Source organism: Canis lupus, chromosome 6 (assembly GCF_011100685.1).
Source record: "Canis lupus familiaris isolate Mischka breed German Shepherd chromosome 6, alternate assembly UU_Cfam_GSD_1.0, whole genome shotgun sequence".
NCBI classification, from domain to species: Eukaryota; Metazoa; Chordata; class Mammalia; order Carnivora; family Canidae; genus Canis; species Canis lupus.
The window spans coordinates 9,660,581-9,687,797 of record NC_049227.1 but is presented as its reverse complement, the minus strand read 5'-3'; the positions used below and the strand labels follow the sequence as shown (position 1 = coordinate 9,687,797).

The window sequence follows — 27,217 nt, the reverse complement described above, 5'->3', positions numbered from 1 at the left end:
GGGTAACACAAGCCAGACTTCTGGACTTAAAGGGGCCATAATCTCAGGAAAGAAATTAAATCCTGCATCCCTAATTTCTTTCTTTTTTTTTTTTTTAATTTTTATTTATTTATGATAGTCACACAGAGAGAGAGAGAGGCAGAGACACAGGCAGAGGGAGAAGCAGGCTCCATGCGCCGGGAGCCTGACGTGGGATTCGATCCTGGGTCTCCAGGATCGCGCCCTGGGCCAAAGGCAGGCGCTAAACCGCTGCGCCACCCAGGGATCCCCCTAATTTATTTCTGACTTCACAAGTGATGTTCTGTTGTTGAAAGTTCTCTTTCTGCTTGCAGCACCGAGTCGATTTTCTGCAACTGATGATTAACTCCCAGAATTCTAAAGAAATGAATACCCACAAAGGCAAGTAAGGATAGCTTAGAGGGCCAGTGATGGGAAGTCTCTGATGCAGGGGGTGGTTCTGAGGTGTGGAGGACGATTTTTAGCAGATGTAATTATACAAATCAAAGAGAGACACGTGTTCAGATACAAATGGTAATGGAAGCACGTTCCAGAAGCACACAGCCATAAGTTGGTTCAAAGCTTGAAGGGCAACCATGGACAAGGCAGTCAGTGGTTCATGGATCACCTATTTCATAACCTCTGGGGAGCTTGTTTCCCGTGTCAGTTCTCTGAGCCTATACCTGGAAGTTCACATCAACGCTTCGCCATATCAGAAGGCATATGGCCCCGGTATTGGTGACCTGGAACACTTGGTTAAAGTTGTGTTCATTGGCTTAATGTACTGTAAAGTTTTTTTTTCATTTTGTAATTAAGAAGTGACTGGTGAAAGATGCCTTTGTGACAGTGTAAATGCTGGCCACTTTCACCTACTACTTTCACCTACTCCTTCTATCATCCATGGATGCTGTTTGACTGAGACCATTATTACTAAGATGGTTCCAAAATGTTGGCTTTCTAATTCCATCATTTCTTCTATGTTGATGAGTGATCGTCCACTGTTAGGGAGCTTTTCATTCTCTCTCTATAACATTTAATTTATTTATGTCAGTATGATTTCTTATATTACTAAGTTAGTCTCCTAGCTCCTTCTTTATTTAGATCCTCAGTTGTCTCCAGTTTGTCCTCTGGAAGCCATTTCAAGTGGGTTCTTGTGTTATTTTTTGTGTCATTTTTTTCTTTCTTTTTCTGTTTTTATGTTTTCAACAGACTTTATGTTTTGTACAAGTATTAGGTTCACTGCAATGGTTAGTGACACAGAGATTTCCCATATTCCCCCCCATGCCCACCTACACACAGCATCCCCCACTATCAAAATACCTCACCATTTGGTGTATTTGTTACAATGTCCCTCAATGACACATCACTACCACTCCAAATCCATATTTACATTACAGTTCACTCTTGGTGTTATACATTCCATGGAGGTTGACAAAGGTATAATGATGTTTATCCACCATTACAGTACATAGAGTATTCTGTACCTTTTCCCATATTATTTTCTGAGCATTTGCTTGCATTCTAGTGTGAGACATTCCAGGTTTCTCTGCTGTTTCCCCTGATGAGACCTGGAATCAGCCATTTCTTCAGATGCTGTGTTTCCTTTTAGTGAGCAATGATATTTAGAAACCAAAATCTGGGATCAAGGAGAGATCACTACTATAAAGCTTCTTTGCTTGTATTTCCTCTCCATGGGCCGAGTTAAGAAATTCAAATACATTTACACAAGACTGATGAACATAAACATTTGTATGTCTACTCATCCAGTGATGTAATTATGGTCTCTGTGTCTGAAAGAAAAAAAAAGAGCCTTGATTTATAGTTTGTTCCTATGACAGAAACAGTCCCATCATGGTTAAGTTCAGGCTATCTATGGTTTCACAACCATCTCCCAAAATTCTTGAATATTTAACAATTTATTCTAGGGACTACAGATGGGCTTACTCCATCACACCGCTAAAATATATGTATACCTATATATACATTTCTTTCTTTCTTTCTTTCTTTCTTTCTTTCTTTCTTTCTTTCTTTCTTTCTTCTTTCTTTCTTTCTTTCTTTCTTTCTTTCTTTCTTTCTTTCTTTCTTTCTAGCTAGCTCTTCTATTTTCTAGGTTGAAGAAAATATTCTCTATATGTCCAGTTCAATACAGAACCACTACACACATATGGTTAATTGAACACTTGACATGTGGTTAGTGTCACTGAAGAACTAAATCTTATATTGGTTTAAATTTAAGTGACATTTAAATATAAATAGGCACATCTGGAGAGTGACTACCATACTGGACAGCAGAGTTGTGAAATTTGATTTTATCATGGGCTTCATAGCAATTGGGGGAAAGAATTTGATAGTTGAATTTATCCACACCAGATTCACAGAAAGTATGACCAAGAAATCAGAATTCTGTAGACCTTTCTTACACTCACTTTGTATTATTTTTAGTTTTGAATTTTATGTCTGTGGCAAGTACCATGTTAATTTCAGTCAAATAGATTAGAGCATGACTGTGCCTAGTTTCTACTACAAGAAAATCAAAAAGGAGGCCAATATATATTCAGGGTGCATCCATTTGATGAGGAAGGTGACATTCAAGCCATGATTAAATAAACATTTCTAATTCCACTCAGTGGATTCTGTTTGTGTATAATTCATGCTGGTCAATGTCTTTTTATTGATCATTGTTTCTTTTGCTGTTTCAATGCAGTTGATTAGACTAACGTCATTCACCACTCTTCTAGCATTTTGTCTCTGTCACAGTTTTATATGTATCTGAGATCATCCATGTAAAGAATATACCCCGGGTCTTCACTTAACCGAAACCTCTCAAAGGTATAATCCATGCTTCTCAAGCTTGGTTGTGCACTCAAGTCACCACATCTCCTGAAAGCTCAGATTTTGATTTCATAGATCTAGGGTGAGGTTTGAGATTCTGCATTTCTAATAAGATCCCAGGTGCTGCAGATGCTGCTGGTCCATGGACTACACTTTGAGTAACAAGACTTTATCTGTAGCCCAACCTTGTCCAGTTAAGTTCCCACGGATATGTTTACATAAAAGATAATTCAATTTTCCTGACAGTTAAGCCTTAGCATTAGAAACTGTTTAAAAAATTTAAGCTGATATTTCCCACTCACTATTTCTCCCTTCCCCTTCATTCTCTTTCACTATTTTTTATATTCCCCAAATGAATGAGACCATATAATGTTTGTCCTTCTCCGATTGACTTATTTCACTCAGCATAATACCTTCCAGTTCCAGTGAAAGGGAATAAAGGGGAAAGGAGAAAAAATGTGGGAAATATCAGAAAGGGAGACAGAACATAAGAGACTCCTAACTCTGGGAAATGAACTAGGGGTGGTGGAAGGGGAGGTGGGCGGGGGGTGGAGGTGACTGGGTGACGGGCACTGAGGGAGGCACTTGATGGGATGAGCACAGGTTGTTATTCTATATGTTGGCAAATTGAACACCAATAAAAATAAATTTATTAAAATATTTAAGTTGGATGAATTTATATTTTTCCTTGGGGAGGGTACTAGTCCATGTTTCTTAGGGCAGAAGTACTTTTATGATTCTCCGAAGGACTTATTGATAACTCTGTGTATATTAGACAGAAAAACCGTCCCTTGGGGCAGCCCGGGTGGCTCAGCGGTTTAGCGCCACCTTCGGTCCAGGGCGAGATCCTGGAGTCCTGGGATTGAGTTCCATGTCAGGCTCCCTGCATGGAGCCTGCCTGTGTCTCTGCCTGTGTCTCTGTCTCTGTCTCTGTCTCTCTCTCTCATAAATAAATAAATAAATAAATAAATAAATAAATAAATAAATAAATAAATAAATAAATAAAATCTTTTAAAAAATACCATCCCTTGAGATTACCTCCCTTGTTGGTGGTGTGTATGTGTGTGGCATAAGCAGTAACAGGTGTCCAAGAAGAGTAGAGACTATAGGAATAATCACATCAAGACAACTTGTGCCTCTTTCCGGCTCTGTAAGATAAACATCAGAGTAAAACTGCTCCCAGTTTGATTCTGAATTGCTTTTACATTTCTCACCAGGGATTTGGGAGTTTCAAATGGATTTGTCATCATTGAAGCTGCCATGTTTTACATTCACCTGCTCTAGCTAAAATGCCTTTTCTCTCCTTTTAGCTCTGTCTGATCTGGAGCTTGTTGCTCAATCTATTATCTTTGTTGTTGCTGGCTATGAGACCACTAGTACTTCTCTCTGCCTCCTTATGTATGAATTGGCCACTCACCCTGATGTCCAGCAGAAACTGCAGAAGGAGATTGATGCGACTTTCCCCAATAAGGTGAGTGGGTCATACCTGAAGAGGGAGTCAGAATAGGCTTGGTTATGCCTCAGTAACAGATTAGCCCTCAAATCTAGTGGGGGGTTTCATAGCAAAGGTTTGTTTTTTTATTTGAAGTTCGATTTGCTAATATATAGCCTAACACCCAGTGTTCATCCCATCAAGTGCCCTCTTCAACACATCACCCAGTTACCCCATCCCCCCGCCCGCCTCCCTTTCCACTACCCCTTGTTTGTTTCCCAGAGTTAGGAGTCTCTCATGTTCTGTCTACCTCTCTAATTCTTCCAAATCTTTTCCCCTCATTTCCCTTATAGTCCCTTTCACTATTTCTTATATTCCCTGTATGAGTGAAACCATATGATGATTTTCCTTCTCTGAGTGATTTACTTCACTCAGCATAATAACCTCCAGTTCCATCCATGTCAAAGCAAATGGTAGGTATTCGTCCTTTCTAATGGCTGAATAGTATTCCACTGTAACATATATACCACATCTTCTTTATCCATTCATCTGTCAAAGTATATCCAGGCTCCTCCCACAGTTTGGCTATTGTGGACATTGCTGCTGTGAGCATTGGGGTGCAGGTATCCCGGCATTTCACTACATCTGTATCTTTGGGATAAATCCCCAGTAGTGCAATTGCCGGGTCGTAGGGTATCTCTATTTTTAACTCTTTGAGGACCCTCAACAGTGTTTTCCAAAGTGGCTGTACCACACTTTGCATTCCCACCAACAGTGCAAGAGGGTTTCCACTTCCCCACATCCTCTCCAACATTTGTTCTTTCCTGTCTTGTTATTTTTTACCATTCTCACTGGTGTGAGGTGGTATCTCATTGTGTTTTGATTTGTATTTCCCTGATGGCAACTGATGCAGAGCATTTTCTCATGTGCTTGTTGGCCATGTCTATGTCTTCTTTGGTGAATTTTCTGTTCATGTCTTTTGCCCATTTCATGATTGGATTGTTTGTTTCTTGGGTGTTGAGTTTAATAAGTTCTTTATAGATCTTGGATACTAGCCCTTTATCTGATATGCCATTGCAAATATCTTCTCCCATTCTGTAGATTGTCTTTTAGTTTTGTTGACCATTTCTTTTGCTGTGAAGAAGCTTTTTATCTTGATGAAGTCCCAATAGTTCATTTTTGCTTTTGTTTCCTTTGCCTTCATAGATGTATCTTGCAAGAAGTTACTGTGGCCAAGTCAAAAAGGGTGTTGCTCATGTTCTCCCCTAGGATTTTGATGGATTCCTGTCTCACATTTAGATCTTTCCACCATTTTGAGTTTATCTTTGTGTATGGTGTAAGAGAAATGTCTACTTTCATTCTTCTGCATGTGGCTTTCCAATTTTCCCAACACCATTTATTGAAGAGACTGTCCTTTTTCCAGTGGATATTTTTTTCTGCTTTGTTGAAGACGAGTTGACCATAGAGTTGAGGGTCCATTTCCGAGTTCTCTATTCTGTTCCATTGAACTATGTATCTGTTTTTGTGCCAGTACCACACTGTCTTGATGATCACAGCTTTTAATACATCTCAAAGTCAAGCATTGTCATGCTGCCAGCTTTGATTTTCTTTTTCAACATTCTTATGCCTATTTGAGGTCTTTTCTGGTTCCATACTAATCTTAAGATTATTTGTTCCAACTCTCTGAAGAAATTCCATGGTATTTTGAAGGGATTGCATTGAACGTGTAAATTGCTCTGGGTAGCATAGACTTTTTCACAGTATTTATTTTTCCAATCCATGAGCATGGAATTTTTTTTCATCTCTTTACATCTTCCTCAACTTCTTTCAGAGGTGTTCTGTAGTTTTTAGGGTAAGATCCTTTACCTCTTAGGTTAGGTTTATTCCTAGGTATCTTATGCTTTTGGGTGCAATTGTAAATGGAATTGATTCCTTAATTTCTCTTTCTTCAGTCTCATTGTTAGTGTATAGAAATGAAACTGATTTCTGTGCATTGATTGTATATCCTGCCACATTGCTGAACTGCTGTGTGAATTCTAGCAATCTTGGGGTGGAGTCTTTTGGGCTTTCTTTCTTTAAAAAAAAAACATTTTATTTATTCATTCATGAGAGACACAGAGAGAGACAGAGACATGTTAGCAAATTGAATTTAAATTTTATTTTAGTTTATTTTAAAGATTTTATTTATTTATTCATCAGAGAGGGGGTGGGCGGCAGAGACACAGGCATAAGGAGAAGCAGGCTCCATGCAGGGAGCCCGAGGTGGGACTCGATCCCAGGTCTCCGGGATCAGGCCCTGGGCCAAAGGCGGCACTAAACCGCTGAGCCACCCTGACTGCCCTCTTTTGGGTCTTCTATATACAGTACCATGTCGTCTGAGAAGAGGGAGAGTTTGACTTCTTCTTTGCCAATATGAATGCCTTTTATTTCTTTTTGTTGTCTGATTGCTGAGGCTAAGACTTCTAGTACTATGTTGAATAGCAGTGGTGAGAGTGAACATCCCTGTCTTGTTCCTGATCTTAGGGGAAAGGCTCTCAGTTCTTCCCCATTGAGAATGATATTCACTGTGGGCTTTTCATAAATAGCTTTTATGATATTGAGGAATGTCCCCTGTATCCCTACGCTTTGAAGAGTTTTAATCAGGATGCTGTATTTTGTCAAATGCTTTCTCTGCATCTCTTGAGAGGATCATATGGTTCTTGTTTTTTCTCTTGTTGATGTGATCTATCACGTTGATTGTTTTACGAGTGTTGAACCACCCTTGCATCCTGGAGATAAATCCCACTTGGTCATGGTGAATAATCCTCTTAATGTACTATTGGGTCCCATTGGCTAGTATCTTGGTGAGTTTTTTGCATCCCTGTTCATCAGGGATATTGGTCTATATTCTGCTTTTTCGGTGGAGTCATTGGTTTTGGGATCAAGGTAATGTTGGCCATATAGAACGAGTTTGGAAGTATTCCCTCCCTTCCTCTCCTTTGAAACAGCTGTAGTAGAATAGGTATCTCTTCTTTAAATGTTTGGTAGAATTGCCCTGGGAAGCCATATGCCCCTGGATTTTTGTTTCTTGGGAGATTTTTGATGACTACTTCAATTTCCTCGCTGGTTATTAGCCTGTTCCGGTTTTCTATTTCTTCCTGTTCCAGTTTTAGTAATTTTCAGGTTTCCAGAAATGCATCCGTTTCTTCTAAATTGCCCAATTTGTTGGCATATAGCTGCTCATTATACGTTTTTAAAATCATTTGTATTTCCTTGGAATTGGTTGTGATCTCTCCTTTTTCATTCGTGATTTTATTTGAGTCTTTTTTCTTTTTAATGAGGCTGGCTAGGGGTTTATCTATCTTATTAATTATTTCAAAGTACGAACTCCTGGTTTTGTTTATCTGTTCTACAGTTCTTCTGATCTCTATTTCATTGATTTCTGCTTTAACCTTTATAATCTCTCTTCTTCTGCATGGTGTAGGCTTTATTTACTATTCTTTCTCCAATTCTCTTAGGTGCATGGTTAGCTTTGTATTTGAGTTTTTCCAATTTTTTGAGGGAAGTTTGTTCCCTCTTAGGACTGCTTTTGCTGTATCCCAAAGATTTTGAATGGTTTCATCTTCATCTTCATTAGTTTACATGAATTTTTTATAGTCAATGATGTATTTTTTTACTTTTTAAAATTTAAATTCAGGACAGCCCTGGTGGCTCCGTGGTTTAGCGCTGCCTTCAGCCCAGGGTGTGATCCTGGAGACCTGGAATCGAGTCCCACGTCAGGCTTCTGGCATGGAGCCTGTTTCTCCTTATGCCTGTGTCTCTGCCTCTCTCTCTCTGATGAATAAATAAATAAAATCTTTAAAATAAAATAAAATAAAATTTAAATTCAATTTGCTAACATATAGTGTAACACTCAGTGTTCATCCCATCAAGTGCCCTCCTCAGTGCCCATCATGCAGTCACCCCATCCCCCACCCACCTCCTCATCTGTTACCCTTTGTTTCCCAGAGTTAGAAGTCTCTCATCGTTTGTCTCCCTTTCTAATTTTTCCCACTCAGTTCCCTTCCTTTCCCTTATAATCCCTCTCACTATTTCTTATATTCCATGTAGCAGTGAAACCATATGATGATTGTCCTTCTCTGATTGAGTTATTTCACTCAGCATAATACCCTCCAGTTCCATCCATGTCGAAGCAAATGGTGGGTATTTGTCTCTTCTGATGGCTGAGTCATAAATGGATGAATGGATAAAGATGATGTGATATATATATATATATATATATATATATATATATATGATGTGTGTATATATATGATGTATATATATGATGTATATATATGTGGTATATATATGTGGTATATATATACATATATATGTATATGTGTGTGTATGTGTGTGTGTGTGTGTGTATATATATATATATATATATATATACACCAACACCATGGAATATTACTCATCCATGTATCTTTTTAATCCTTCTCTAATTTCCTGGTTGACCCATTCATCTTTTAGTAGGATGCTCTTTAACCCCAAGTGTTTGAGTGTCTTCCAAATTTCTTCTTCTGATTGAATTCTAGTTTCAAAGCATTTTGATCTGAAAATATGCAGGCAATAATCCCAATCTTTTGGTATTGATTAAGACCTGATTTGTTACCCAGTATGTGGTCTATTTTGGAGAAAGCTCCATGTGCACTCGAGAAGAATGTGTATTCAGTTGCATTAGGATGGAATGTTCTGTATATATCTGTGAAATCCATTTGGTCAAGTGTATCATTCAAGACCCTTGTTTCTTTGGTGATGTTCTTCTTAGAATATCTATCTTTTGCTGAGAGTGCTGTGTTGAAGTCTCTTACTATTTTTGTATTATTATCTATGTATCTCTTCACTTTCATTATTAATTGATTGATATACTTGGTTGCTCCCACATTAGAGGCATAAATATTCATAATTGTTAGGTTTTCTTATTGGATAGACCCTTTAAGTATGATATAGTGTCCTTCTTTATCTCTTATTAGAGTCTTTGGTAAAAACTGTAATTTATCTGATATGAGGATTGCTACCCCAGCTTTCTTTTGAGGACCATTTGAATGGTAAATGGTTCTCTGCCCCCTCATTTTCAGGCTGGAGGCATCCTTAGGTCTAAAATGAGTCTCTTGTAGACAGCAAATAGATTGGTCTTGCTTTTTTTATCCAGTCTGATATCCTGTGTCTTTTGATGGAATTTTTTAGCCATTCACATTCAGGGTAACTATTGAAAGATATGAATTTAGTGTCATAGTAATATCTATACAGTCCCTGTTTTGTGGATTGTTTCTTTGGGCTCCATCTTCTCTTAAAGGGTGCCCCTTAATATTTCTTGCAGAGCCAGTTTGGTGGTCACATATTCTTTCAGTATTCTGGAAGCTCTTTATCTCTCTTTCTATTCTGAATGACAGCCTTGCTGGATAAAGTATTCTTGGCTGCATGTTTTTCTCATTTAGTACCCTGAATATTTCATGCCAGCCCTTTCTGGCCTGCCATGTCTCTGTGGATAGATGTGCTGTTAATATGATATTTCTCCCCATATAAGTTAAGAATCTCTTGTCTCTTGCTACTTAGGATTTTTATCTCTTTTATCTCTTTATCTTTAAAATTTTCAAGTTTCACTATTTTGTGTCAGGGTGTTGATCGGTTTTTGTGGATCTTAGAGGGTCCTCTCTATCTCTTGGATCTAAATGCCTGTTTCCTTCCCCAGATTTGGGAAGTTCTCACCTATGATATGTTCAAATATACTTTGTGGTCCTCTTTCTCTCAGCCTCTTCTGGAATTCCAATAAGACGAATACTCTTCCTTCTCAAACTATCATTTATTTCCCAAAGCCTTTACTCATAAGTTCTTGACTGTGTTTCTCTTTTCCTCAGCTTCCTTCCTTTCCATCTACTTGTCTTCTATGTCACTCACTTTCACTAATCCTAGCCATTAGAGCATCCTGTTTAGAATGCATGTCAGTTAAAGTATTTTTAATTTTGACCTGATTCTATCTTAATTCTGCAGTAATAGAATCTCTAGAGTCTTTGTGATTTTTTCCCAAAGCCACCAGGAATTTTGTAATTGGACTTCTGAATTATATCTCTGACATGTTACTTAAATACATATGTACTAGATCTATGGCAGAGAATATTTCTTCCAGTTCCTTCTTTTGTGGTGAATTCTTCCTTCTAGTCATTTTGTCCAGTGCAGAGTGGCTTGATAGAAGTGATCGATTTTCTCTCTGTAGCATTTCAGCTGTTCTCTCTTTATATCTCAGGTTGGATTCATAGGTGTTCAGGTTTTTTTGAAAGTTATCGGGGTAAGTTTGGGGGACCAGATGAATCAAGGACTCTCACTCTTCCACCATCTTGTCTCCTCTCCCAAGGTTCTGCTTTCTTACATCTGCATTATCTGCAACTTGGGGACTTCATGTTGACTGGGTAACAAGTGCTAGAGTGTTGCTCACTTGCTTTTTAAGTGTTTGGCATGAACACATACATCTCCTCAGTTCACAGCTCATTTGCAAGTGATTTCCCCTAGGTTCACATGGGCTGGGAAATATGGTGGTCTACATGGGTATTGGGTGAACAGAGTGTTCTGAAACACACCCTATGAAGTATCAGGTTTTTTTTTAAGTATCAGTTCTAATTATCTTCATATAACAAGTCAGGAAACTGGGCTACAGAGAGACGACATAACATTCTTAAACTATCATATAACTAATGGTGAAGAAGCCAAGGTAGGAGACAGGTTGCCTGGATCCTGATCTACCTCTAACTTCTGCAATGTTGGCTCTTAAATATAACACCAAGTGATAGAGACATATTGCATACACTGTTTTCAGATCCCTGCCCAATCTGGAGTTCCCTACTTATGAAGGGAACCAGCTTCTGAGGCTGGAGGGGCTTATTTGGCAAACAGTGAAACCCTAAGGCAACAACTAGGAGACTTTTCCAACCACATAGGGTGGGGCTGAGAATAGGATTCTGATCCCCTTAACAGTGTTCCATTAGAACTGAAATTGTGTTCCTACAATTGGTAGCATCCAACCCTACCATTTTATGCCCTGTTTGGGTTGAAAGGAAACTGTGGCGCCCTGAAATATTTCTATTTTTGTATAAGATAATATTTATCTTCAAATATTGTATAGATAATTGAAGGGCTAGGAAGCAAGATATTTCAACTAAAAGAGTTTATGTGGATATAGGATATTTTCTGTTGTACATTCTCCTTCCTTGGTACAGATGTAAGTAAGGCCCCTCTTTTGAAAGGAAGGTGACTTCAGCATATTTCACTTAGAATAAGGGTCATGGTATATTAGTCACTTTATTCATATGAGGAAGAAACACCACTACCTAGTAGTGGGAAGGATTTCAGGCCGTTTATGGGATTGTCCCAGGTGTCTCCCCTAATTGTTACTATTGTACACGTGTCAGTGGGCCACTGAGCGGATCAAAGGACATGGTAGACAGTCAAATGATTATAAATGCCCTTTATCAAAACAAATGTTTCTTAGAGGTTTCTTTCTAACAGGTCAGCAGTAATGCTGATAAGGAGTTGAAATTTATCCCCCAAATCAATTTATCTACATCTGTTTCTTTCCTTCCAGGCAGCACCTACTTATGATACTCTTGTACAGATGGAGTATCTTGACATGGTGTTGAATGAAAGTCTCAGATTATACCCAATCACTGGTAGACTTGTAAGGGTCTGTAAGAAAGATGTGGAAATCAGTGGTGTGTTCATTCCTAAAGGGACAGTGGTGATGGTGCCAACCTTTACTCTTCACCAAGACCCGGATATCTGGCCAGAGCCTGAGAAGTTCCAACCTGAAAGGTACAGGGAATCCTGGAAAGGGGAACCCACCTTCATATTGGAGGATATTTTGAAATGTTCTTAGTATAGATGACAATCGTGTGGTTGTACAATGATTTATTTGTACATCTTTTTTTCTTATAAGTATTTTTCTTGTTATGAAATGATGATTGTTGTCAAAATTTTATAAACTGTACACCCTAAAAGAGAATATTAAAGTCAATGTCAGTCCCAATACATCAAGATTATGAATAATGATACATATGTCCTTTGTGGACATTTAGAGAAATGCATAGAGGTGCATATATTGATTATTAAAAATTAGGATGGCATTATATTTTTTGAATGACTTACTTTTTATTTTTTTATTTTTTAAATTTTTATTTATTTATGATAGTCACAGAGAGAGAGAGAGGCAGAGACACAGGCAGAGGGAGAAGCAGGCTCCATGCACCGGGAGCCCGACGTGAGATTCAATCTCGGGTCTCCAGGATCGCACCCTGGGCCAAAGGCAGGCGCCAAACTGCTGCGCCACCCAGGGATCCCAAATGACTTGCTTTTTAAAAGATTTTATTTATTTATTCATGAGAGACACAAAGAGAGAGACAGAGACACAGGCAGAGGGAGAAGCAGGCTCCATGAAGGGAGCCGGGTGGGGAACTTGATCTCGGGATCACACCTCGGGCCAAAGGCAGATGCCCAACTGCTGAGCCATCCAGGTGTCTCTTGAATTACTTAATGTAACATTAAACTATAACAACATCTATATTTGGTTTGTGATCATATGCATGTAATTTTCTTAACTACAACCTTATTGAAGGAAATAGGTCTTTTTCTTTTCCTTTAATTTTTTTAGTCCTCTTTACTATGAATTCACCTCCCATGTCCCCACATTCCATGTTTGCAAACCTTGGCCACCATTCTGCTAGCCTAAATGGGAGAGCAGAGTCTGTGGCTCTGAGAGTTTACATCCCTAGCAGGAGAAGCAGCCTCATGAGGACAGAGAGGCACACAGGTCCTATGCTGTCTGTGGCTGCAATCCTGTGCAGCTCCCATGTTTGTTTGTTGTGGTTCGTCCAAAGCAAAGTCATCTGAAAAATCTGCTCTCTAGCTGTATGAGGAGCCTTCTTGAAGGGGTCTTGAGCTTCATCTTCTGGGAATTCAGAGCAGAGTCTGGCTTTGGGCACAACTTAAATTCTGCAAAAGTTGGTACTTTCCTGTTTATTATATTGGTGAGGAAATTTTGGAGTGAACTTTTTAGGGATCTAGACTTTTAGCTCCTGACTCTAAGCTCCCTGATGGCAGAGGCATTGTCCTGTTGCATGGTGTCCCTAGTGCTACCATCACATCTACATGTAATACTTCCTAAAAGAAGTCAGAATTGACCAATTGAGCTGTTTCTTGGATCAGAAGCCCTGGTGGTTCCCATTCCTGGTCACTCAGCAGTCCCCATTCCTGCCACTTCTCAAACAGAAACCAGAAGACCACTCCTGGTGCTTCTCTCTGATTCATTAAATCATGAGAGGAAGTGCTTACTTATATGTATTAGGGACTATGCCAGGCAGTGCAAGATTCATGTATTAAAAATGGCTGTTATGGAGAATTTTTGACACATACAAAGGGATATTCTAGAAAAACACGTCTAAGAAACACTTTTAATGCATATGTGCCCATCACCTGCCCAACAACCACTAACCATGTCAGCTGCCCCATCCACAAACCTTCGCAATTCCTTGTCTGATTCCCATATTACATTAAGGCTCATCATCTATAAACACACTCCAGTATGTTCCTCATAATATATGGAGTTTAAAAAAAAATACCTACTGAGAATGCCATTATTACCTTCACCAAACCCACATTTTTCCTTAATATAAATATTGAGGAATGAGTTTTTAATAAAATATAAGTCTAACCTTCAAGGAATTTATAGCCTCATGGAACAGATAGGCAAGATTTCAGTTATTTCACTCGTTATACATAACCGTGAGTATGAGCATAGTAGAGTAGCAACATTTGCCCATGCATATCATCTAACATGCTATTATTTGGAAGAGGGGTACTGCTGGGGAAGAGGGGGAAGTGAAGGGAAAAATAACAATACAAATCATGGGTGGCATTTTTCCTGCTTCTTTTGTCCATGGATATGTGACTAACATAAGTCAGTGGGGGCAGGATCCTAACTTTCCTTCAATCAGTCATATTTTCTGCTCACCTTTCAGAGTGTGAACAACTCACCACCCTGAATGTAATCCCAGTGTTCAAGACTAATCTTGTTTTCAACAGCATTCATCTCATCTCCTAAACAGTACCGAATGCTCCCATAAGGAAGGGGTATCCAATTATCTATAGCTAAAATTGTCGCTACAGAATAAACACGGCAGGATTTCAGTAACCAGTCCATCAAAGTTTCCTATATACTCCTGGTTGAAAACTCCTAACATGTACCTCTTGTGGTTTTTATGTTTCACTAACTTGTTTCCAACTTGTATTGTGGAACCAGGTTCAGTAAGAAGAACAAGGACAGCATAAATCCTTATACATACCTGCCCTTTGGAACTGGACCCCGAAACTGCCTTGGAATGAGATTCGCAATCATGAACATGAAACTTGCCCTCATCAAAGTCCTGCAGAACTTCTCCTTCAAACCTTGTAAAGAAACACAGGTCAGAAAGAGAACTTTCTGCATAAATAGTATTTTATTGTTTTTTTTTTAACTAAGAGATATCAAATGGATGTGGGGGGGGGCTCATTTATCCTTAATAATTTGTCCTATTTCCTGGAGAATCTATTTGGAGTCATTTGTGGCCTTTTAAGTGTCCTTCAGCTCCTGAGTGCATGTCTGTGTCTTATGACCACACAACCATAAGGATCATCTATCTATTCAGTGCAGTTCACAAGATATGATTATGCACAGACCTTTAACTTCAGCAATGTTTTAAATTTCTTTCAAGTCCACTGAAAGGAAGGGAACAAGCTGTGTACAGTCATGACATGCAGTGTTTACTGCGACATGACTTTTGAAGGATGCTCTTCCCCACCACAACTTACAGATGCTATCAAGACCGTGATTCTCAACCCATGGTTCTATATTGGAATCAGTGGGTTCATTAAAAATCCTGGTGTCCAGGTCATCTCAGAAATTCTAACATAATTCACACAGTGTCTGGCTTTAAAAGTACCTTCATTGATTCTCAAGTGTAAGCAAGGTTGAGATTCACTGGTTTGAAGCATTTCTGCCAGATGTGATAGACTACCATGGTCCAGGCCATCCTGGCCACTTGGCCCCACCTTCCATGAACCCCACTGACAGGAGGTTCTCCCTTTCTAACCCAAACTGCCATCATGAATGGATGTTTCCACTGGGAGAAGTGACAGGATCATTAGCAGGGAGGATGGCCATAGAATAAAATACATAATACCCACTCAGGATGACCTTCCAAACTTCAACATACACAAGTTAACTCTGTATTGCTTTTCAAAATTGTGTGCCATAATGGCTAAAAATCTGTCCTAAATTTTAAACACTCATCCTTTTTACTTAAAATCTAAATCAAAAAAGAACACAAACCAACATGAGTTTGTCTCCAGCCTGGTACAGAGTGAGTACTCAATAGATAATCTGTTGAATGTTCCATGCTCCAGTCTTGACAGCTTACCGAGTAAGATAAAGAATAAGAGATATAGGATGCTAAACCGAGAGTACTTACATATTTGTAACACATTAGTGTCCTTCATGTATCTTGCTTACTTTGCATCTGTCATTGGCAGGGCTTCATTCCTGGCTCTCATTTGCTGGTTTAACTGTTGCAGATTCCCCTGAAATTAAGTTCTCAAGGGTTAATTCGACCAGAAGAACCCATTATTCTCAACGTTGAGCCAAGAGATGGGAGTGTGCGTGGAGCCTGAATTTCCCTAAGGACTTCCCTTTTGTTCTTCGAGAAGCTATATCCCAGAACACCACAGACCTCAATTTCCTATGTGAGTAAAACCCAGAAATGAAGATGGGCTTCATTTACTGCCCATGACGGATGACTAGAGATTCTGTACATGCCTTCAGCTTTGTCTGGTGTCTGTGTGGAGCATTATATATTGTGGAGAGTAAACTAGACATGTAGATGCAGTCTATCTGGTTCACACAGACTACCCCCAGTTTGTGCCATCTACTCCCCTGAGCACTGATCAAGAATAAAATTTTCTCAACTGTTTTATCAACAAAATTTGATGGAAACAATGGTCACTGTGATAGTGACATTTATATCATGTCTTATTTTATATTACATATTAAATATCATACTGAGGATGTCAGTCAATATCCTCTTACCAAAATATTAACTTATGCCTTCATGAACATTAAGGGGGGAATCCATAGAACTGATGAGTGAGAGCCAGTGGCTGAATATTTGACCATCACAGTCATTGGGTAGTTGGGCCTTGTTCAGAACTCCAACGTGATCTCTTAAGGTAGATGAGAGTCAATCCACTATGACTTTGCTCATTGCTCAGCAAGTATATTCACAGTTTAATTCTACAGATTTTGGAGCACATGTGTTATTTTTATTACACTTAGTTGAAGTCCTTATTATTCTATCATTAGTTTTTATTTCATGTTTTCATCTCATCTGCCTTGATGTTCTAGTAGACCGGGCACATGCTTTGTCTTTGTGTTCCATCCTCAGCTCCTAACTGTCCTGACACAATGAGCATTGAATAAGAGATTGTGATTGGCCAGATGATACCAAGTGAAAGGCTTTTAGCTCTTAGCCCTTCAGTTGGTATCAGAAGCTGTACAGGAGTCTTCCTATTTTTCCCTCCACTCCTGCCTCTTCTTTTCTCTTCTCCTCTCCTCTTCCTTTTTTTCCCTCCCTAGATAAGTCAGTCCTAAAGTCAATAGGTGGAGCACAGGCAGGTGAGCAGCCCCACATTGAGGGCCAGGGGCAGACAAGAGATCACAGAGACTCCCAAGTTATAGATTCAGTAGGGTGGGATGGTGTCCACATGGAGGAGCTGCCTGTCATAGGTGTGGGAGCTCAAGCTAGGTGAGAAGGGTACTCACACAGAGAGTGGCCTGTTGAGAGCCCCCAGAGTCTAAATACAGAGTAGAGAACCCAAGTAGCATGAAGGTGACATCCATGAGTGTTAAGCAATGGAGTAGGGATTAGTTACATAAAGAGGGATTGATCAGAGAAATAAAGATTTTATCTTATTATTTTATTTTTTTAGAAGCTTTAAAGCAAAAGGGTTTCAGGAGTTTCTCACTGTTGGAGAACTGTGTCACTTATTTGGAAAAGGAGAGAGCCAAATGAATCTGTGTATTCAGAGATTGGAAGTCCGTCAATATAAAGTCAGGCTTTTTGATACATAGATGATAAACTGATAGAGAGCAATTAAAATATGTATATTTACCTTTCTGTGTGTAAAAAACACATTTTCTCTACCTCTTCTACAAACAGTTTTTAGAAACAGTGACATTGTAAGACTATAAGCACATCTTCTGCCCAGATCTTGCCTTATAAATGTCATTTTCCTGAAAAGAACTAGGACCTTTCAGAAAAAATGGCTGATTCCAGGCTGGCAGAGCACATGATGAGCCTGGAGCATGTTTTGCCTACACAGTGACGAGGACATGTCCACAGAACACAGAGCCAGCCTGAAGGGCTTCATCCACCCATCAGAAGCAATTTGGGCTCATGATAACTGACAATATGAAAGGATATGACTTGTTTAATAAAATAGGAATACAAAAATACACACAGATGTAGATAATAACAGAGGTAGATTACAGTTGATGAGGACACTCACACAGTTTCAAAGTATCACCACTCAAACACCCATGAGTAACTGAAGAAAGAGAGGTTCACAGAGCAGAGATTTGGCAGACAAGTGAAGGTCATCAGGAACAGGAGGAATTGATGGGGCATCACCTAATAGGATGGCATAAGAAGATCTCAATATCACCTCTGAGATATTCTTGCCAGGGATGCAAACCTGAAAGAAATCCTGAAAAAAATAAGACAAATCCAAATAAAGAAATATCTATGCCTAATCTGTAACTTGTGTGTAATCGTCTAAAAAGTCAGGGTCATGGAAGTAATAAAAGAGAAAAAACAAGCCCAAATTGGAGACACTTGGCCCCCAACCCTACCTCATAGCAAACCATGACTAATGACAGTTTCCACCTATCCCAGGAAGGTAAACTTTTAAGTTTCCTAATGGGCACTAGTGAGTTATCTTCAGGATAGAAACCCCAGAAATAAAGGATCCTGGCCTGAAACAACCCTTTCTTTTCCTTCTACGCACTTCTTGCCCCACCCTCCTTCCTAGAAAACCCTGCATTTTGTACACCTCCTGAGAGAATTTGTCTATTTGCCAGGTGGGATGTGCCAATTCACCAATCACTTAATAAAGCTGATTATATCTTCAACTTGTTTTGCTGGAATTTTGTTTTTTAATGAAAGCCAGAGACAAACTAAGGAAGTGTTCCAAACTGAACTAAAGTGACTATAGAGGGTGACATGTAACCTCAGCATGTGAGCAGGGTCCTTCTGCTATAAAGGATATTGTGGAGACAGTTGGGAATTGAGGGCTCTGATGGTTACATGGCAGTAATGTGTCAGCCTCCCCTTTCTGACTCTGATGGAGAATCTCTTTGTAGGAATTACAGGGGATTATGAAACATCAGGTCAGTAATTTACTCTGAGATGTGTTGGGAACATAATTCTTAAAATAGATTCTTCTGGAAGGTTGTGATTGTTTTGGGGAGTAGGTCACAAAAGCACTTTGAGCCTAATACAGCTCTCCCCAGCTCCTGCCTTAGTCTGACTTGTATTATTTGATAAAAACAAGGCAGCACCACACAGTGATGAGAGATGGGGAGCTCTAAGGCTGGTGCTCCTGGGCTTAAATCCCAGCTCAGTCCAGAACTGAGCCTAAACTAATCGCTTTGGGTAAATGAGGAAAGATGCCCGCTTTACATAGCTGGGCCTACAGGGCTTGGGCCACACTCCACTACAGATATTTATACCTGAGACCTTGAACAAATTACCTAGTACCTTACTGTTCAGTATTTAGTGCCCCAGATTCCTAAAATAGGGGCATAATGCCAGTGCCTATCTGACATGACAGTGAAACCAGATGATGTAGTGAGTTATTTAGGACACAGCACAGAGCATGCAGTGAGCACATAATCAGTGTCAGCTATGACTTTCATAGCTGTATTATCCTCAGTCCTCAGGAGGCCAGGTTGGTTTGATCTTTGGGCTCCAACCTAGTCAAGTCCATCTTCAAATCTGCCATTTGGGAAAGTATTTGCATACATCTTTCGAGAGGTTTAATTTAACTACAAGCTATTGATGTCTCAGCTGATGTTGTTCGGGAATTTTCTTTAAAAAAAAAAACGATTTTATTTATTTTTTCATGAGAGACACAGAGAGAAAGGCAGACACATAGGCAGAGGGAGAAACATGTCCCTCTGGGAGCCTGATGCGGGACTTGATCCCAGGACCTGAGGATCACACACTGAGTCAAAGGCAGACGCTCAACCATTGAGCTATCCAGGCATCCCACAGTCAGGAAATTTCTAAAGAACAATATAAACAGCCCCATTCTAGAAAAGCCTTTGTCAAGAGAGAATAATGTACATCACTGAGATGGAGTGGGACAGTTTCAACAGGGGGCGCCCTCACCCCTACACAGATCCAAAGGAAGAGATGGACTTGACCTTGCAAGGACTTGTCCTTGCTGTACTTTAGTATCCCAACTGCAGGAATAAGGGATCTCCTTGTCACCACAACTCCCCACTCCTCCCCACAAGAGCTCTGCAAATGAGAAGCTGCCACACTTCTAACTCCGGGGTTACTCCAATGAACTCCAGTTTATAACAGCCTTCCCAGCTTCCCCTTTTCTCCTGATAGAAACATAGTGTGGAGTCCACTTTTTGGCAAACAGGCTTCAGGCAATGGATTATTGGAAGGGCCCACAGTGAACCCCCGGCTGAATAGCAACACGCCCATCAGAGGATATACCTCCAAATATCCATAAGGCCCTAACTTACCCATGGGCTACTTACAAGCAGGCACAGTTACCAAAAAAGGGAAATTGCCCTAAGTCCCCATACTTCCCCAGCTTCCCTCTTTAAAACCAACCCCTACAGGCACTTGACAGGATGAGCACTGGGTGATATGCTATATGTTGGCAAGTTGAACTCCAATAAAACATAATTAATTAATTAGTTAATTAATTAAAACAACCCCCACCCACTGCCTCCTTGCAGACAGCCTCTGGTTTGCTGTCCTGCCCGCTGCTCCCTGGGGGTGTACCCAATAAACTTCTTTTGTGTCCTTTGCTCTGCTTCATGTGAATTCTTTCCTGACTTGTGTCCCGGCTTCCACACAATCCTCACCCCACATTTGGGGGCCCCCATGCCCCCAGGACAGATACCCCGATTATATACCACCTTTGGGGGCTGCACACGGGGAGTCTGTGCACCCCCCATTTGGAGGAGGGAACCCTCACACAAGGAGCCTTTGCCAGTCTGAGACTCTCCCCGTATTCTTCAGGAATTTCTCCAGACTTTTCATCATGGACACACTCTAGTCCTCAGGGGGCTGATGACCTCTGGTGGAGGTGACTCCTCGGGTCCGAGGGGGAAGGAGCCCCAACGCCGCTGCCCAGAAAGGTGAGGGATTTCCCCTCCTGCTCTTCGGAGGGACACTTTCTGCCTCTCCTATTTGGGATCCTTCCTCAGTCTAACTCTAGTACTTCTCACACAAGGGAAGGTGTCTGGCTGCGGATGGCTCTCAGGTGTGGTCTGAGAGCTGAGGGCCAACAGGTGAGACTGCCCGCCATCCAGGGCGAAGCACTCCTTCCCTCTGCTTTCCTGCTCTGCCTGCAGTTCTACTCCCAGAGGCCTGAGCAACTGTCCACTGGCCCCTGGCAAATCCGTGCACCTTACAAACTCAGCTGGGAGCCTTTCCTGAGGCTGGCGACTCTCAGCCACCTGGTTTCCTTGGTCTCCACCGGAAGTCCAGCTGCAGTCCTGATCTGCGGGCAAAGCTGTTCCTGGTGTGAGTGGTGAGCCTTCGCGCTCCTCTTCCCAGCGGGTCTGGCCACACTGGTGTCTGGCTCTCCTTGTTGCCAGAGGATGTCCCCAGGGAGTGCTGTGGGGTTCCCGTGACCCTCTCTGTGGTCATGATGTAGTTTTGGAGTGTAGGTGAGGTTTGGCAGAGTGAGATCTGGAGCCCACAACCAAGAAAGAATTCTTGAGATGTCTTTGATGCAAAATGGTGGTTTTATTAAGGCAGGGGTACAGGACCTGTGGGCAGAAGGAGCTGCTGCCCCACGGTTGTGAGGGGTGGCTGATTATATACTTGGGAGTTGGGGGAGGTAAGGAAAAGGAAGGTTTTCAAAAGAATTTTTGTATGCTAAAGAGGACCTAAAAAATATTAGAAACCTTGCCATTGTCAAGTTAAGATTGTCTTTCCCTTTAATAAAGCATTAAGATAGTTGGGAGTTTCCTTCTGGAAGTTAGGTTATTGATAAGAATGTTTTTTGTCTTATAAATCACTAAGACATTTTGTAAACTGAGGGAAACTCATGTGTATAGGATTATAATCTCTATAAATTAACTATTTGTTTTTTCTTCCCCTTAGCTTTAGGGTAGCCAGGAGTGCCTGAGGAATGTCACACATATTCCAATGGGTGGGGGGGAGTGTTGTTTGTGGGGTGTCAGCTTGTGCTTTGTCCTCAGCTAGGCTTCTGTTCCTTCATCAATGACATGCCACCAGAAGTCGGTTGCCAGGTATAGGACTGGTCTTTTTCCAGGTCAGGCAGGTCACTCTGTGAAATGTTGACCTCAAACCAGAGTTCCATTCCCTTTTGTGATGTTCCCAGTGGGAATCGGCAACCTGTTTCTCCCACAATGGGAATCTTTGAGCTGTGTTCTTAAAGGCTGGAAGAAATCTGAGGTGTCTGGGTGGTTCAGTCAGTTGAGCATCGGACTCTTGGTTTTGGCTCAGGTCTTGATCTCAGGGTGTGAAATTGAGCCCCACATTGGGGGGATGAATGAATCTCAGCAGGGAGTCTGCTTGAGATTCTCTCCCACCGCTCCTCTCCCTCCTTCTCTCTCATATGTATATACTTTTTTTTTAAGCTGGAAGAAATCTGACCCCCAGGGACTGAAGAAAAATATCTCATCTTTTTATGACTCCTGCCCTCAGTACAAACTCCCAGATCAAGACTATGGCTTTCCACAGAACTCTCTTTTAAGATTCTGTTTTCTATAAGTCAATCGGAGAAGGACAAACATTATATGGTCTCATTCATTTGGGGAATATAAAAAATAGTGAAAGGGAATAAAGGGAAAGGGGAAAAATGAGTGGGAAATATCATAAAGGGAGACAGAACATGAGAGACTCCTAACTCTGGGAAATGAACAAGGGGTGATGGAAAGGGAGGTGGGCGGGGGGTGGGGGTGACTAGGTGACGGGCACTGACAGAGGCACTTGATGGGATGAGCACTGGGTGTTATTCTATATGTTGGCAAGTTGAACACCAAAAAAAAAAAAAGATTCTGTTTTCTAGCTTGATCTCCTATGCTGGAACTCCTCCCAGGGGTCACAAGTCCTATACATGCCTTGCTCAGTGTCCTAGCCCTAAACCAGGACCCTGATCTAAGAACCTCTTGCAGAACATCTTTGGTCTCTAACCAGGCTAACCAGCTGCCTTCCAGAACTGACTAAAAAGCTCCATTCAAATTAGTAAGATGGAACTAAATGAATTGAAGATTATTATACTGCTGTGACTCTTGTTTGAAATGTAGCTGGTTCTCTAATGTTTGCTCTTCCAGATTAAGGAAACTTTCTCCTAAGATATCTATGGCTTATAGAAATGTGAACAAATGGAAGCATCTAACTTTTCTCTCCAAAAAGTCTCAGAGAGTATTCTTTCTTTCATGGCAGTCATAATCGTTTCCATAAATTCAATAAGCATCTGTTCTCCTTGTAACAGGACACCAATGGAAACTTTGGTTATTTTAGCAAGACTTTGACTGGAATGTCATAGTTGAGAGACACACATAGACTCAGATATGAACAGACAGCTTTAAGGAACTGAAGTTGACTTTATGGATCCAATAAAGCCCCTTGGAAATGTTGGCCTGATACTTTGCTTCCAGGGTTTCCAGCAGCCTTACCAGGTGAGTAAAGAATGTCACTTTCTGGGGGGGATCCCTGGGTGGCTTAATGGTTTAGTGCCTACCTTTGGCCCAGGGCATGATCCTGGAGTCCCAGGATTGAGTCCCACATCAGGCTCCCTGCATGAAACCTGCTTCTCCCTCTGCCTGTGTCTGCCTCTCCGTGTGTGTCTCTCATGATTAAATAAATAAAATATTTTTTTAAAAAAAGAATGTCACTTTTTGGCAGGTGCAGGAGCCTCAGGATATGTTGGGACCTCAAGAAGAGGAATTTGTCCAAATATATAGGTATTGAAGGCATGTCTGATGGTAATTATTTGGCTTGGCTTCTGGCCTAGAAAGGCCTGAAAGTTCAATCAAGATTCCTTATGAAAAATTCCATCAGGGCACTTTGGTGGCTCAGTGGTTGAGCATCTGCCTTCAGTGATCCCGAGGTCCTGGGATTGAGTCCCACATTGGACTCCCTGCAGGGAGCCTACTTCTCCCTCTGACTGTGTCTCTGCCTTTCTCTGTGTGTCTCTCATGAATAAATAATTAAAATATTTTTAAAACATGCTTCAGACAAACAAAAACAAACAAAAATAGAAAGCTTTAACAAAGAAATAAAAAGCTTCAGCAATGAATGAATATCAATGTTAATATTCTGGTTGTGATATTGTACTCTAGTTTCATTCAGTGTTACCATTGGAGAAAGCTAAAGGGCACCCAAGATCTCCTTGTGTTATTTCTCACAACTACATGTTAATCTACAGTTATCTCAAAATTTAAAAATTATTTCTAAAGACTGTATTTATTTGAGAGACAGATAATGAGAGAGAGAGCATGAGCAGGGGGAGAGGGAGAAGCGGGCTTCCCCTCTGATCAAGGAGCCCCATGCAGAGCTTGATCCCAGAACCCAGGTGCCCCTCAAAATTTGAAAATTAATTTAAAAACTACACAGCTCAGATTTAGGAAGGCAGATGGAAACAGAATTTTTAGTGTCAATTAACACCTAGAAACTTGTGCTTACTGAAAATGAATGTGTCACTATTTTGTCTTATCTCATTGTTGGTGATACAGTCATCCATTCAACAAATAACTGTATTTGGGGACACCTGGGTGGCTCAGCAGTTGAGTGTCTGCCTTCAGCTCAGGGCATGATCCCACGGTACTGAGATCAAGTCCTGCATTGGGCTCCCTGCATGGAGCCTGCTTCTCCCTCTGCCTCTGTCTCTGTCTCTCTCTGTGTCTCTCATGAGTAAATAAATAAAATGTTTTTAAAAATTAAATAACTGGGGATCCCTGGGTGGCGCAGCGGTTTAGCGCCTGTCTTTGGCCCAGGGCGCGATCCTGGAGACCGGGGATCGAATCCCACGTCGGGCTCCCGGTGCATGGAGCCTGCTCCTCCCTCTGCCTGTGTCTCTGCCTCTCTCTCTCTCTCTGTGACTATCATAAATAAATAAAAAATTTAAAAAAAAAAAAAAAAAAAAAGGAAATAAGATGAACCATTGCAAAATTTGAAAAAAAAAAAAAAAAAAAAAAAAAAAAAAAAAAATTAAATAACTGTATTTGTATTCAACAATATGTGGATTCAACAAATATATATTGAGTGCCTATTAGGTGTGATATACTTATATAATATACATATATAATATACAATGTACCTATATAAGAGGAAGTAGTGTTAATTACAAATAACATTTATTAGGGCAATGTTACAGGTACATACACATGTACTCTTCTTTTTTCCATAAAAAAAGCCTATGGGGTTTGGTGTTATCATCATTACCATTTTATTTATTTTTTAATAATAAATTTATTTTTTATTGGTGTTCAATTTGCCAACATACAGAATAACACCCAGTGCTCATCCCCTCAAGTGCCCCCCTCAGTGCCCATCACCCATTCACCCCCACCCCCTGCCCTCCTCCTCTTCCACCACCTCTAGTTCATTTCCCAGAGTTAGGAGTCTCTATGTTCTGTCTCCCTTTCTGATATTTCCCACACATTTCTTCTCCCTTCCCTTATATTCCCTTTCACTATTATTTATATTCCCCAAATGAATGAGAACATACACTGTTTGTCCTTCTCCGATTGACTTACTTCACTCAGCATAATACCCTCCAGCTCCATCCACTTTGAAGCAAATGGTGGGTATTTGTCGTTTCTAATGGCTGAGGAATATTCCATTGTATACATCAACCACATCTTCTTTATCCATTCATCTTTCAATGGACACCGAGGCTCCTTCCACAGTTTGGCTATTGTGGACATTGCTGCTAGAAACATTGGGGTGCAGGTGTCCCGGCGTTTCATTGCATCTGAATCTTTGGGGTAAATCCCCAACAGGGCAATTGCTGGGTGGTAGGGCAGGTCTATTTTTAGCTCTTTGAGGAACCTCCACACAGTTTTCCAGAGTGGCTGCACCAGTTCACATTCCCACCAACAGTGTAAGAGGGTTCCCTTTTCTCCACATCCTCTCCAACATTTGTGGTTTCCTGCCTTGTTAATTTTCCCCATTCTCACTGGTGTGAGGTGGTATCTCATTGTGGTTTTGATTTGTATTTCCCTGATGGCAAGTGATGCAGAGCATTTTCTCATGTGCATGTTGGCCATGTCTACGTCTTCCTCTGTGAGATTTCTCTTCACATCATTACCATTTTACTGTGAGTATAAGTTTTTATAAGTTAAGCACACGACTTTCAAAAATGTGGAGTCAACAGGTGTCAAAGATTTTATTCAACTGTTAAGTAATATGGAGATCATAAGAGAAAACTGCTTCCAAGGGCTTTTGTAAAACAGAAGTTTGTAGAGTTCATCAGTAAAGGCATTTTTGACAATACATCAAGAAAAGAATGTGAGAATAAGATTTCTAGGTCAGAAAAATGAGTAATGTCCTACAGGGCAATAAAACCCATAATCTTTGGGTTTGTCTTTTTCTCAGACATAAATCAGGCTAACAGTGCGCAATGGGGTCTAGTTAAATAGTAAATCACAAAGTCAAACAGAAACATTCTGAGAGATAAATAAATAAGCCATGGGTTGGTTTGCTAAACAATGCTGCAGTATGCCATTGAAAGGGTATTCCGCCATCCTCTTAGGTTATTCCCAAGTTTTGAATAATTGTTTATTAACAAAATTGATAGTAGGAGGGAGGGGCAAGATGGCGGAAGAGTAGGGGTCCTCAACTCACCTGGCCCCACAAACTTACCTAGATAACTTTCAAAACTTCCTGAACATCTATGAATTCGACCTGAGATTTAAAGAGAGAACAGTTGGAATACTACAGGGAGAAAAGTTTTCACTTCTAACAAAGTAAGAAGGCAAAAATAAAAATAATAAAGTGGGGGAGGGGAACCGCGACTAGCAGGGCTAAAGCAGAGCACCAAAAGCCTCCAGGGCAGGAAAGCCCAGCCCTGAAGAAGCAGGAACTTTAAAAATTTGTGCCAGGGTTTTCCCCGACAGAAGAGTGCTCATCAGGGAAATCAGGCAAAATTGAAAGACGGGCAGCTAAGCCTCAAGATTCCTGGAGTCACTATAAGAGGAGGGGTGCCCCGGGGAAAGCTCACTGCAAACCACAGTCTGATATTGGTAAAGGGCTGGAGTGCTGCAGCCTCTGGGGCATTTGGGAGAAGCCAATCAGTTAGGCCAGCCGGCTCCAGAGCTGCCTTTACCCTAGAGGCTGGCAACAGGAGGTGGCTATGTCCCATTCCCTTCAGGAGAGGTGGGCCCTGGGAGTGCAGGTCCAGCAGCACAGAGCCCCAGATCCTGGGCACCCAAGCTGACAAAGCCGGCAATCCTCTGTTCCCCCTGGGACAGGTGGAAGTGGGGAGGGCACAGGAAAGAAAGAATTCTCCTGCTGCTGGGTGCCCCACAAGCTGTGCAGATCAGTGCAGCTGCGCCTGCCCCCAGGAGCATCTAGGCCAGTGCAGACTGGGAGACTGTGGTTAGTTACTCTGGAGGAGCTCAGCTCCAGAACT

The 27,217-nt window shown here is 40.9% G+C and overlaps 1 protein-coding gene across 6 annotated transcripts in view; it reads left to right on the top strand.

Moving 5' to 3' along the window:
- LOC119875773 (cytochrome P450 3A12-like) overlaps window positions 1-20,745 on the top strand; it is a 46,355-nt gene extending 25,610 nt beyond the window's left edge. For 5 of the 6 annotated variants that reach the window (XM_038539346.1, XM_038539349.1, XM_038539345.1 and 2 more), the window contains 5 exons: window positions 333-399; window positions 4,140-4,300; window positions 11,862-12,088; window positions 14,571-14,733; window positions 15,881-18,120. In XM_038539346.1, coding sequence (XP_038395274.1) covers window positions 333-399; window positions 4,140-4,300; window positions 11,862-12,088; window positions 14,571-14,733; window positions 15,881-15,976 — 714 coding nt within the window. In that variant the 3' untranslated portion in view covers window positions 15,977-18,120. Of the gene's footprint in view, window positions 1-332; window positions 400-4,139; window positions 4,301-11,861; window positions 12,089-14,570; window positions 14,734-15,880; window positions 18,121-20,625 lie in introns of those variants that run through there. The other variant, XR_005360571.1, reaches the window with a different exon arrangement.
- The last annotated feature ends 6,472 nt before the right edge of the window (window positions 20,746-27,217 follow it).